The following is a 14734-nucleotide window of genomic DNA, read 5'->3' on the forward strand; positions in this document are numbered from 1 at the left end:
ACAAACGGACGCAACTGCGTCAAACCTCCAGAAAAAATGCAAAAAGAGAAACGCGCAAAATACAGTCACAAAACTAACGTTAAAAATCATACCTCCAATGGGTTCAACAAGAATACCCAGGGTGGAAATAACCAGCCTGGCGCGTCACACTGAACATGAAACAAAACAATCCCACACAAGAACATGGGGGAACAGAGGAATATATATATATATGTAGTGTGATTAGGGAATGTAAACCAGGTGTGCGGGGAACAAGACAAAACAAATGGAAAAATGAAAAATGGAGCGGCGATGGCTAGAAGGCCGGTGACGTCGACCGCCGAACACCGCCCAAACAAGAAGGGGAGCTGACTTCGGCGGAAGTCGTGACAGGTGTACAGCAATCTTTAAGTCATACCACAGATTCTCAATTGGATTAAAGTCTGGGCTTTGACTAGGCCATTCCAAGACATTTAAATGTTTCCCCTTAAACCACTCGAGTGTTGCTTTAGCAGTATGCTTCGGGTCATTGTCCTGCAGGAAGGTGAACCTCCGTCCCAGCCTCAAATCTCTGGAAGACTGAAACAGGTTTTCCTCAAGAATCTCCCTGTATTTAGCGCCATCCATCATTGCTTCAATTCTGACCAGTTTCCCAGTCCCAGCCGACGAAAAACATCACCACAGCATGATGCTGCCACTACCATGCTTCACTGTGGGGATGGTATCGTATCCTCGGGGTGATGAGAGGTGTTGGGTTTGCGCCAGACATAGCGTTTTCCTTGATGGCAAAAAAAATCAATTTTAGACCAGAGTACCTTCTTCCATATGTTTGGGGAGTCTCCTACTCTGTGAGTTTTAGTGGGCAGCCCTCTCTTGGCAGGTTTGTTGTGGTGCCATATGTTCAAAGTTTCTGATATTTTTTTATAACCCAACCCTGATCTGCACTTCTCCACAACTTTGTCCCTGACCTGTTTGGAGATCTCCTTGGTGTTCATGGTGCCGCTTGCTTGGTGATGCCCCTTGCTTAGTGGTGTTGCAGACTCTGGGGCATTTCAGAACAGGTGTATATATACTTAGATCATGTGACACTTAGATTGCACACCGGTGGACTTTATTTAACTAATTATGTGACTTCTGAAAGTAATTGGTTGCACCAGATCTTATTTATGGGCTTCATAGCAAAGGGGGTGAATACATATGAACAAACCACTTTTCCATTTTTTTTTCTTCTTTTCACTTCACCAATTTTGACTATTTTGTGTATGTCCATTACATGAAATCCAAATAAAAATCTATTTAAATTACAGGTTTTAATGCAACAAAATAGGAAAAACGCCAAGGGAGATGAATACTTTTGCAAGGCACTGTAGTTCTAATCTACAGCCACTTTAGCTGAGATGGAGGGGTAATGAATATTAGTCTCTCTCTCACTGTCCGTCGTGGGAATGACTTGTTTTTCCTTGTATTAGAATCATCATCACTACACTCCTATAAAAAATAACCTAAAAGGGTTCTTTGGCTGTCCCCATTGGAGAAGAAGAACCTTTGTTGGCTCCAAGTAGAACCATTTTTGTTCCATGTAGAACCCTTTTCACAGAGGGTTCTATATGGAACCCAAAATGGTTCTACCTGGAACCAAAAATAGTTTTACCTGGAACCAAAAAGGGTTCTCCTTTGGGGACAGCTGAAGAACCCTTTCAAAAAACGTTTTTTCTAATAGTGTAAACCCCCATGACTGAGTCAAAAAGATTAAGGATTAGCATAAAACAAAAGAATCCACATAAAGCCGAAGCCCGTTCCATACTCCTATGTCATCACAGGATACTGAGGAGTTTAACCATGAAGATAGAATAATGTTGACGTTGTTCTACACAACTTCTCCTGGTTGTTGCACACCTGTTCTGGATGACCTCTATAAAACGGAATTATGTATCTGTTACTGCTCTTTACTCAATGCCATCCTGGATTAAATAGGCTGAGTGATCAATGGGTGAGTTAATTCTTTGCTTTATGCCCTACAATTTGCAAACACTCCGACGAGACCATCATGTCAATACCACCAGGAACTTGGTCTCTCTCTGCAGCTGCATTTGTACCACTCTCAAACGCAAGTGGATCTACACTTGATGGCACACTTCCAACATTTCAAACTACTGAATTACTTTCTTTCTGTGTCAAAAGATTAGTTTTATTGACAATGGTGCTGGCTCCGCCAAGTCCTCACGCATTGGGCAACTGAGAGGTATTGTTATGCTTTTACTGTTGATCTCCAGTAATGTGCGACCAAACCTTGGGCTGGTGGATCCCATGCAATCTCTACTGACTCACTATGATTTTAAAAACAGAGCAGGTTCTGGCCTCTTACAGATTAATGTCAGAAGTACATTTTCAAAAATATAATATGGGCCAATAAGACAAATGCAGATATGATTTTATCAGAAACTTGGCTAAAGAAATGTGTCAAATAACTTGATTTCTACACGGTTTTTAGAATGGATTAGATGAGTAAAGGAGGAGGGGTTGCAATTGATGTGAGTTTAACACCTCTGAAATTCTCTACGCCCAAAGCCTAACATTTTGAATTGCTTCCAGTTGAAGTGAACTAGTGATAAGGACTCCCACATGTAGTTAGTTAGCTGCTACACCCTTGGGAGGCGCACGTAACTCTTTCTGATGTCCTGCACAAGCTAAATGACTGAATTCATTCTTTCAGTTGACTTGAACATGCTTACGCCTGTATCGGACTCTTTTAAATAACTGTGTGACTCTCTTAAACTCGCAAAATTAATGAATGTGCCTACAAGACTAAATCCCAGAGCACCTAACAAATCAACACTATTTATAAGGGCACAAGGAGAGACCCAAATGCAGACACAGGAGGCAGATGGTTGAGCTCCGATATTTATTATAACAAAAGGGGTAGGCAAAAGGCAGGTCAGGGACAGGCGAGAGTTTCTAAACCAGGTCAGACTCGAGACAGTACCAGGCGATAGGCAGGCTCGAGGTCAGGACAGGCAGAGTGGTCAGGCAGGCGGATTCTGCAGCAGGACAGGCAAAGGTCAAAAACCAGGAGGGCTAGGAAAAAAAACAGAGACTGGGAAAAATAGGAGCTTGGAAAACCGCTTGTTGACTTGGCAAAACATTACGAACTGGCACAGAGAGACAGGAAACACAGGGATAAATACACCGGGGACTAATGGGGAAAACAGGTGACACCTGGAGGTGGGTGGAGACAATCACAAAGACAGGTAATACAGATCAGGGCGTGACACTACTGGACATTCCGAATACCCCTCACAAATACACATTGACTGGGATTTTCTGTAATGATGTCAGTGATCACTATGCAATTGCTTGTGTTAGAAATACAAAAATGACCAAAGCCAAACCCCGCAACAGACATTTTGATGAGCAAGCGTTCTTACATGATCTGTACCATAATCTTGACAGAGTAAGCCTGATTCCTGATGTTTACTCTGCCTGGGACTATTTTTATATGAAATATGTGTCCGTTTATGATAAGAATGCCAATGTTAAGACATTTAGAATCAGTGGAAGGGACAATCCCTGTTTTTCAGATAACTTGGCAGAATTAATTTGAAAGAGAAATGTACACATGTTCCTGTTGACTAGCCCTCCTTCAGAGTGCTAAAAACAAATGTACAGGATTGATCAGGAAGTCCAAATCAGATTTCTATCTAAACGCAGTCACAGAGAAACTAAACAACCCTACCAAGTTCTGAAAGTTAATCAAATCAGTGTCAGGTTCTAATGATGAATTATAATGAAGTGAAGGATAATGCCAGTATTGTAGGGGTTTTTAACAAGCACTTCATATCTGCTGGTTCAGTTTTTGATAATGGTGGGGCCCAGGTCTCTAATGTAAGCTCTGTTACAGTCAACTATGATGGCCCTCATGTGAGCCATTTTAACTTTGAGCCTGTTTCTTATACTGAGGTGTATAAAGCAATAAAGGCAAAAGACACTGAAACGTCTGCAGGTCCAGACAACATGGGCCCCTACCTCTTAAAGATAGCAGCTGGTATTATTATTGAACCTGTGGCTCACATTTTCAACTTGAGTCTCTTGACCAATTCCATACCCAGCATTTAGAAATCAGCTTATCAGCCCATTGCTAAAGGGTGGATAGCCCTCAAATGCTAATAACTATGGTCCTATTTTCAAACTCCCTATCCTGGCCAAAGTCTATGAATCCCTAGTGAACTCACAGTTTAAAAATGCCTTAAGAACATACTGAGCGGGGTTCAGTCTGGCTTTAGATCAGGGCACAGCACCACAACTGCAGCTATGGCAGTGGCAAATGACATCATAAATGTACTTGATAAAAAGCAATGTTGTGCCGCTATGTTTGTGGATTTATCAAAGGCATTTGATTCAGCTGACCATGAATTGTTGCTAGCTAGACTCAGTAACGTTGGTCTCAGTGAAGGGGCAGTATAATTGGTTTACAGAACTATCTTTCTGACAGAACACATTGTGTTATATACTGACAATCACAAGTCTAGCTTTCTTGAGATGAATAGAGGTGTGCCCCAAGGTTCCATTTTAGCTCCTGTTTTGTTCTCAATTTGTATTCATGATTTGGGACGTGGGATGCAACCAGCAGAGTTGTATCTGTATGCAGATGATACAGTCATATATTCATGTGCTCCTTCTCTGGTTCAGGCTGTTGAAGAGCTCCAGACTGCTTTTCAGTCACCGCAAGCCTCCCTTTATGGTCTCAAACTGGTCTTGAATGTACAAAAAACAAAATTCCTGACCTTTACCAGAGCTCGCACTCAGACAGAGAAGGTTAGCATTGTCCCATCTGGTGGCTTATCCATTGAAAAAGTGTCATCCTACAAATCCCTAGGTACATGGTTGGATGACAAATTTTCCTTTGTGTTCATATGCATAATCTTTTGAGGAAGCTTCAATTGAAATTGGGTTTTTATTTTTGTAATAATCTTCCTGCTTATGGCTAGAAAGAAGCTTGTTCAGGCCACTTTTCTCTCTGTAATTGATCATGGTGGCTTGTTGTATATGAATGCAGCCTCCTCTGTATTACAGAGAATGGGACACTGTTTATCATGCATCCTTGCGCTTTTATTACAAATGCCAAGTCACTCACCCACCATTGCACATTGTACCAAATGGTAGGTTGGACCTCACTTTATATGCGCAGAAAGCTACATTGGTATGTGTTCATCTACAAAGCCCTTTTGGGTAAACTCCCTCTTTACCTCTGTAGTCTGGTCTCCACCACCAGCAGTTACCATACCTGGTCTGCTAGGTGGTTGCTACTTAAAGTCCCCAGGACATTTACAGTATTAGGCAAGACTGCCTTCTCCTCTTGTACCAGAGGTATGGAATAGTCTACAAACCATGCTCCATCTAGATATGTTAGTGCCACTGAATTAATTTACATGTTTAATGGGAGAGACTGTTATAGAGGAGTATAAATGGTTTTTTTTTAGGCTGGATCATGTTTTGAATTGTATTGTATTGTTGCAAGTTTTAATTCTGTAATGTTTTGATTTTTGCTGCCTTCTTGGCCAGGTCTCCCTTGAAAAAGAGACTGAGGCCTCCCGGGTGGTGCAGTGGTTAAGGGCGCTGTACTGCAGTGCTCCACCAGAGACTCTGGGTTCGCGCCCAGGCTCTGTCGTAACCAGCCGTGACCGGGAGGTCCGTGGGGCCACGCACAATTGGCCTAGCGTTGTCTGGGTTAGGGAGGGTTTGGCCGGTAGGGAAATCCTTGTCTCATCGCGCACCAGCGACTCCTGTGGCGGGCCGGGCGCAGTGCATGCTAACCAAGGTTACCAGGTGCACAGTGTTTCCTCTGACATATTGGTGCGGCTGGCTTCTGGGTTGGATGGCGCTGTGTTAAGGAGGACGCTTGGTTGTGTATTGGAGGACGCATGACTTCCAACCTTCGTCTCTCCTGAGCCCGTATGGGAGTTGTAGCGATGAGACAAGATAGTAGCTACTAAACAATTGGATACCATGAAATTGGGGAGAAAAAGGGGTAAAATTCACACAAAAAAAAGCAAAAAAAAGACACTAGAGACTTTGGGCTTTTTCAATGGGCTTCCTGGTTAATTAAAGGTTTAAATAAGCCACATAAAGCCATTCCCAGTTCCATACTCCTATGTCATCACAGAATACTGATGAGTTTAACCATGAAGATAAAACATTGTTCTGTCTCTACTTTTTCATAACCCTCTTGCATTGCCTCTCATTGGACAGCGGACAAGCTGTGGCAAAAGGTTGTTGTGGCCTTATGTCACACCCGGGACAATGAGGACTACAGGTGTAGGATCTTAGTTTGAGCCAGTTTGCTACAGTGGGAGAATAATCCTGCAGCAACAGAACATGTGAATTATTGCGTGGATTATAATTATTTGACATTTTTGTAGGGGTTTAAACATTTTTTTGTAAAGGAAAATCAAGTCTGAAATTTCGAAGTGGAAATTACAAACTTCAGAAGCCTTTTTAAACCTCAAATTTTAAATTTCCTACATTGCAGGACAGTTCTCCTGCAACAGGGTGATAAAATTAAGATCTTACATCTGTAAGTAAGTAAGTACTTACCGGGGCAACGGGTAGCTTAGCGCTTAAGAGCGTTGGGCTAGTAACTGAAAGATTGCCGGTTCAAATCCCTTAGTCGACTAGATGAAAAATATGTTGATGTGCTCTTGAGCCAGGCACGTAACCCTAATTGCTCTGGGTGAGAACATCTACAAGAATTGTAATGTGAAATGCATTATCTCCACCTGCCACTCTGTTACCCAGTTGATAGAATGTATTGTTTCATGTGTATATCCCTCAAGGTTCTGTAATGTTGTCAAGGTTAGGTAATTTATAATAGACTGTAACTAGAGCTGTAGCGGTGACCGTATTACCGTCACACTGGCAGTCACAGGTCATGACAGCAGTAGAATTCCACGTGACTGTTGAATCACAGTAATCTCCTCTCATGCACTTTGCACATGCTTGGTACCCAATTCGCTGACGAATGTGATGGGAAAATGTTTGAGTACCAGATAGAGCTGCATTTCTCTTCTTCTTCTTTTATAGAACTGAATGCAAGAAAAAAAAGGTATCATAGATCTTCAAAAGAAAGAACATTATAATGACATGCTAGCCTAGAGATCACTCAAAGGGAAGACTGTCCCAATCTTTACAGGGATGAAAGAGTGGCAGAGAGTAGTGTTGTGGAAATTCAGTACTGAGAGAGACTTGGTCATTTCTTCAAACAATCATCTTTATTTAATATCAATGAATTATTGCAATAATGAGGCTGGTCGACCCCCCCACCCTTGAGTGTTGGACCGAGTAACCTAACCTTTACACAAATGCAGAGTAATATATATAGCTATATATAGTATGTTCAGTATGCTCAGTCATGGTTGGTTCAACCCCCTTCATGCATCATAAGCCACTCTGGGTTCATCATGTCATTTTCTGTCATTTTCTGCACATGGGTTGTTGTCTTAACCCCACCCTGGCTTGGTTTCCCAGATGCAAGGATGATTTAGAGACAATGAGGAATTGTTCTAAAATCCTCCTGGCTATCTCTATCTCGGTTACACCCACAACATCTTGTCTATGTAATGCAGTGTTTAACTCATTTGTCAGCTCAAGCCATCTCTAGTGACCATACGTCCAGATTAGCTGCAGGGAACTAGAGTGGAGACTATAAAAAAACACAGACACTAACAAGACATAAATATCCTCCTATTTGTTAAGTATTAATTGCTAACTATTAATATCAAACAAATGTAGTGTAATTTTTCACAGTAGTTATCAATCAATGTAATCTTGTTCATTATGACCTATATGGCAGAACTGCTCCTAGATCAGCACTCCTACTCTGAGATGCTTGATACATATGGACCCTGGTCCTAGTGCCAGGGAGATTAGACAGAGGGACAGGGAAGGCTGGAACCAAAAGGTCCTGTGTGTGGGGGTGGACATTTGACATTAGACCTTTGGAATGACAAGGTGACAGGTGGGGTCTGTGGGTGAAACTCTGACAGGTGACAGGTGACAGGTGACAGGTGGGGTCTGTGGGTGAAACTCTGACAGGTGCAAAAGCCCTGTCTCACAACACACACACACACACACACACACACACACACACACACACACACACACACACACACACACCATCCCACCATCTGCAACAGGCACCTTTTTAGGCACTACTGAGTCATTCAGGTCTCGTCCAGTGACAGTCTGAGATCTGTAATACGGCTCCTGCTCCTGCAGTGACAGTAGAGAGGGAAGGCCACAGACGAGTGCCTTCTTCTCTTTCCCCAGGGCTCTGTCTCTTTAGACACACAGCACAGGCCAACACACGCACCACACACTACAAATACATATACACACACACACACACATACACACACACAGACACACACATTACAGTAAACTAATCACCTCTCTGAAATTGATTTCTTAAGAATTTCTCAGTTTGTTTTCACCTTTCCATCGAAAATCAATTGCTTCAGTGAACTGGAAGTAAATCCCTGGAACTGGAACAGTCAGAATAACTGTTGAGAGAGTGGTCTTTCGGTGTTTTGTATGTAAGACAATGGTCCGTATTATTTTGGAGCGCATAAAAGATCCTAACATGTTGGCAATGACGTGACAGATCTTTATTTAGCTCTCTCTCTCCCTGATTTTTCTGTCGAGTTCTATCTATATCCCTCCGCCTCCCTCACCCCTCCCTCTATCTCTCCTTCTGTTCCTTGCTCTTCTCTCCCTGTGAGTCATTCATTCACAGCATCCATTACACCGGCCCTGCGCTTTGCTATTAGCTTGACCCCCATCTTTCGCTCACACATGCATATACTTACCCTCACACTTAGAGACACACACACACACACACACACACACACACACACACACACACACACACACACACACACACACACACACACACACATTTCAAGCATTTTGCTACACCCGCAATAACATGTGTATGTGATCAATAAAATTTGATTTTATAAGCCTGGCCTGTTACATGGTATCATTACTAAGCCTGGCCTGTTACGTGGTATCATTACGAAGCCTGGCCTGTTATGTGGTATCGTTACGAAGCCTGGCCTGTTACATGGTATCATTACTAAGCCTGGCCAGTTACATGGTATCATTACTAAGCCTGGCCTGTTACGTGGTATCATTACTAAGCCTGGCCTGTTACATGGTATCATTACTAAGCCTGGCCTGTTACGTGGTATCATTACTAAGCCTGGCCAGTTACATGGTATCATTACTAAGCCTGGCCTGTTACATGGTATCATTACTAAGCCTGGCCTATTACATGGTATCATTACTAAGCCTGGCCTGTTACATGGTATCATTACTAAGCCTGGCCTGTTACATGGTATCATTACGAAGCCTGGCCTGTTACATGGTATCATTACGAAGCCTGGCCAGTTACATGGTATCATTACTAAGCCTGGCCAGTTACATGGTATCATTACTAAGCCTGGCCTGTTACGTGGTATCATTACTAAGCCTGGCCTGTTACATGGTATCATTACTAAGCCTGGCCTGTTACGTGGTATCATTACTAAGCCTGGCCTGTTACATGGTATCATTACTAAGCCTGGCCTGTTACATGGTATCATTACTAAGCCTGGCCTATTACATGGTATCATTACTAAGCCTGGCCTGTTACATGGTATCATTACTAAGCCTGGCCAGTTACGTGGTATCATTACTAAGCCTGGCCAGTTACATGGTATCATTACGAAGCCTAGCCAGTTACATGGTATCATTACGAAGCCTGGCCAGTTACATGGTATCATTACTAAGCCTGGCCTGCTTCACTGTCCTGCGTCAACACGCACACACACACACACACACACACACACACACACACACACACACACACACACACACACACAGAGAAACACAGATACACACAGACAGTAAGTCTGACACACACACACACACACACACACACACACACACACACACACACACAGACAGAAACACAGATACTGTATACACACACACACACACACACACACACACACACACACACACACACACAGACAGTAAGTCAGACACACACACACACATACACATACACATACACACAGAAATACATACTCATTCACCACACACATACAACCATGAACATAGAAACTATGTCATCCCTCACATGCACTCTGTCACATGGCTTCCCTTGATGGTTGGCCAGAAAACAATCACCAAGGCCCACAAGATTTCATTTATACGTGCAATGTCTTTTTTGGCTCAGTGTTTTTTTTCCTTCTCACAATGCTATGATGGGATATTTTATGTCCTTCAGGCTAATATGTTATTATCCTTTCAGACCGTCTGAGTTCTAAAGTATAAATCAGTTTATGGACTTTTAAAAAAGTATTATTATTTCATTATTTTAGGTGGTAGATCTGCTTTAATATTGCAGCTATCTTGTAGCTTCCATCAATGTAATTGTCTGCATAATTTCCAATCCTCCATATATTTTTTCCAATCCTCCACGACCCTCAACCCTGCGCATCTATTTCTGAAGGCCATCCAGTTTGATTTCTATTTGCCATATATTTTTAACTGTGCTGTTTCACAAAAGTTCTGAACCTTTCTATTCTCATAGTTTCTACAGATTGTAAATTCAAGATAAACATTTTTTGCTAAAATTATTATTATATTAATGATTAATTTACTATGACTTTTAAAATCACCCAGTAGTGCTATCTGCAGAGTTGGCTCCAGGTAAATATGCAAATTTTTCAGCCATTCCTGGACCTACGACCAAAACAATCTACATATGGACAGTACCAAAACAAATGCTCCAATGATTCTGTCTCTTCGCAGCAAAATCTGCAGAGCTGGGACTGTTGTATCCCCCATATATATAACATTCTATTGGTTGCAAGAATTTTGTATAATAATTTAATCTGATTCAAATTATTTATCACAAAACCATTTGATGTTGCCAATTATTTTTTATGATTACTTCATTGGCAAAGTGAGCAAACTTAGGCAGGAAATGCCAACAACGAACAGTGAGCGATCGTATTCATGCATAAAAAATACAAACAATGAAAAAAAAGCATTGCAAGTATTGAATTTTGTAAAGTTAGTGTGGGAGAGGTGGAAAAATTATTGTTATCCATCAATAATGACAAACCTCCTGGCATTTACAAGTTAGATTGAAAGCTACTGATGGGATAAGTCGATTTTCCACAAAGCTTCATCTTGTTTCCTGTAAACAATAGATATAAAATTCCTTCTAACCTCCGCAACAGATGTGGGATATATACACACACACTCATACACACTCAACCCCTTTCCCCCTGCAAACAACCACACGCTCAGATGTTCAACAGTTGTTCCATCTCCAAGTCCAACTCAAGAAAGGACTTGATGTGTGAATGTATATACAGTTGCAGCTGTTTGAGAAGGCATGTTTGATTAACCAATGTCAAGTCCTAGGTGATGGAGATCAGATTCACCCCCTTCCCCTGAAACACACACACGCTGGTCATCCGTTGTGACCATTTTCCCAAGCATCTCTGTGCAGTCAGACCTTTGGTTATTCTGTGCCAGCAGGGACACAATAATTTGCCCCCTCTCTGACTGTCCGAGACAGTTATTGCAGCTACTGTTGCCAGCACTGCCACTACCTGGGTGGGGGCACCCCACCGGAATCCCCACCGGCTAGATACAAGATCGTCAGTGTTCTCATTAGCAGCTTTGAGCACATCCTTGTATATTATGCTCTCCCATCAGGGGGCTTTGTAGGACCAACCCTGCCAGGCAGGCTCAGAATCTTGAGGGGTTTTATGGACGTTATGTGGTTGTATTTCTCAGAATTTCGCAAATTGTACCAGATGCTTTTTTTGTTAACAGCATTGGTCTATAAAATGACTCAGCAGAACATAGGATAACCCTTTTAGGTTCTAGATAACACCTTTCTTTCCAAGAGTGTAGATAAAGTAACCTGCCATCCAGAGAATTGGAGCGTCGTTATTCATTTATCCTGCTTGTTGGGCTTTTAACATTTTATAGGGATAGAGAAAATGCGGTGGGTGTGTGTCTGTGTGTGTCTGTGTGTCTGTGTGTGTCTGTGTGTGTCTGTGTGTTTGTGTGTGTTTGTGTGTGTCTGTGTGTGTTTGTGTGTGTCTGTGTGTTTGTGTGTGTCTGTGTGTTTGTGTGTGTTTGTGTGTGTCTGTGTGTTTGTGTGTGTCTGTGTGTTTGTGTGTGCCTGTGTGTGTGTTTGTGTGTGTCTGTGTGTTTGTGTGTGTCTGTGTGTTTGTGTGTGTCTGTGTGTTTGCGTGTGCCTGTGTGTGTGTTTGTGTGTCTGTGTGTTTGTGTCTGTGTGTGTCTGTGTGTGTCTGTGTGTCTGTGTGTGTCTGTGTGTTTGTGTGTGTCTGTGTGTTTGTGTGTGTGTTTGTGTGTCTGTGTGTGTCTGTGTGTCTGTGTGTGTCTGTGTGTGTCTGTGTGTGTCTGTGTGTGTCTGTGTGTTTGTGTGTGTCTGTGTGTCTGTGTGTTTGTGTGTGTCTGTGTGTGTGTGTGTCTGTGTGTTTGTGTGTGTCTGTGTGTGTCTGTGTGTCTGTGTGTGTCTGTGTGTTTGTGTGTGTCTGTGTGTCTGTGTGTGTCTGTGTGTTTGTGTGTGTCTGTGTGTATGTGTGTGCCTGTGTGTGTGTCTGTGTGTCTGTGTGTGTGTTTGTGTGTGTCTGTGTGTTTGTGTGTGTTCCACTCTAAGTTGATTTGTTTTACTATATTACTAGTTACTGAGTTGAAATGGCTTTGCATGTTAAAGGTGGCTGACGTGGAGATTATATGGAAGGGAAATAGTGCACACAATGTTAGTTACATGGTATCATTACGAAGCCTGGCCTGTTACATGGTATCATTACTAAGCCTGGCCTGTTACATGGTATCATTACTAAGCCTGGCCTGTTACATGGTATCATTACTAAGCCTGGCCTGCTACATGGTATCATTATTAAGCCTGGCCTGCTACATGGTATCATTACTAAGCCTGGCCTGCTACATGGTATCATTATTAAGCCTGGCCTGTTACATGGTATCATTACTAAGCCTGGCCTGCTTCACTCTTCTGCATCAACACACACACACACACACACACACACACACACACACACACAGAGACAGAAACACAGATACTGTATACACACACACACACACACACACACAGACAGTAAGTCAGATACACACACACACATACATATATACATAAATACAAACATAATGGATCAGAGTGAAGGAGCTGAAGAGGAGATGGTTAACAATCTTCTATCATCCCTCTCCTTCCCAACAGCCCCCCTCCACGTCCCCCTGCATCCCTCTAGTCTTTGACGTCACTGTGACTGTGCAGCCAATCAGGTTCCTGAGTCACACCCACCACCTTTCCTTAGCCAATCCTCCTTCTCTCAGTCTTTTTAAACCCCACAAGCTCTGGAAACACAACACACACACACACCTGGGAGCAAAGCAGTGCGGACGGATGGAACATAAAACACACACTAAGAACTACACCACGCACCACACACGCCGAGACAGAGTAAGTGGATCGTCTTGCAAAGAGATTGCATGTGAAGCTAGAACTCGTATCTCTCTCCCTTTCTCTTTCTGTCTGAATCTTTCTCTTTCTGTCTGAATCTTTCTCTTTGTCTCTTTTTTCTGACTTCATCAGTCTCTTCCTCTTCCTCTTTCTGTCTCCATTTATTTTTATTTATCCAGATAACTTCTTCATCCCCTCTCTCTCTCTCTCTCTCTCTCTCTCTCTCTCTCTCTCTCTCTCTCCCTTCTGCCTGTCTTTCTCTCTCCATATATCTCAATGTCTCCCTCCTGATACTAATCTCTTCTCTCCGTCTTTCACCCTCCAGACAAATGCTGACTCCAGACAACCTCATCAGAGGAAGCAGCAGCCCCAGTAGCAGCAGAAAGAAGAGAACCACGAGGAAAACCACCAGAGGAACCCCTCTCACTCCTCTCCTCTTCCAAGGACCTCAGCTCTGAGATGGGCTGCTCCTCGGGACGCCAGACCCCAGGGCATCACTCAGACCTGGACTGTGGCAGCAGCCTACCCCCGGAGTCGCCCCATGGAGGAGGGGACCTGGTCTTACCCCCAGAGTCACTCTCTACGCTGCAGTGTCTGGCCCAGGCCACGGGTGGTACGGAGAAGTCCTGGTACCGCTGTGTGTTTCCGTTCGGGGTGATCTCTTTGGTGATCGGGGTAGCGGGAACGGCAGTCACCTTCATGTATAACACGCCAGACCTGTACCAGACCAAGGTGGTGTCCATGGTGCTGCTGGTGGTGGGGGTGGTCATGCTGCTGATGGCGGCCATCTGCTGGAGGGACCACAGGCTGAAGAGGAGGAAGAAGAAGGAGGGAGGTTTCTTCTGCTCCGAACAGGGCAACTTGTGAGGTCTGGAGGAGGAAGGGGGGGGGGGGGGGGTGGAGGGATGGATGGTACAGAGACATAGACACAAATAGATGGATGGATGAGTTGAACATCTGAAAGGTCCAAACCGATCAACCTGGCACGTGCTTAACTCTAGGAGCGAGACACTAGATCTCACTGAACTGGAGAAGAGGTGGAAAGGGTTGAGAGTTCCTCTTCCTTGTTTGGAATCCTAACCTCCATCTCCTCCACTTTTTCCTCTCTCTGTTTTTCCAATCCCCATGTCTCTGAGGATGATTACTCTGTTACTCTGAGGAGGGAGGGTGGGAGGGAGGGAGGGA

The 14734-nt window shown here is 43.3% G+C and overlaps 1 protein-coding gene across 1 annotated transcript; it reads left to right on the forward strand.

The window, feature by feature from the left end:
• The first annotated feature begins 13485 nt into the window (after nt 1–13485).
• LOC139375706 (transmembrane protein 100-like) lies at nt 13486–14416 on the forward strand. The gene is made up of 2 exons (XM_071117515.1): nt 13486–13549; nt 13875–14416. The coding sequence occupies exon 2, from the start codon at nt 14009–14011 to the stop codon at nt 14414–14416; it is 408 nt and encodes a 135-aa protein (XP_070973616.1). The 5' UTR covers nt 13486–13549; nt 13875–14008.
• Nucleotides 14417–14734: the final 318 nt, after the last annotated feature.

Source organism: Oncorhynchus clarkii, chromosome 20, assembly GCF_045791955.1.
Source record: "Oncorhynchus clarkii lewisi isolate Uvic-CL-2024 chromosome 20, UVic_Ocla_1.0, whole genome shotgun sequence".
NCBI lineage: Eukaryota > Metazoa > Chordata > Actinopteri > Salmoniformes > Salmonidae > Oncorhynchus > Oncorhynchus clarkii.

Bases quoted from the DNA above. Each gene is read 5' to 3' on its own strand.
- LOC139375706 (XM_071117515.1), top strand. From the start codon at position 14,009: ATGGGCTGCTCCTCGGGACGCCAGACCCCAGGGCATCACTCAGACCTG.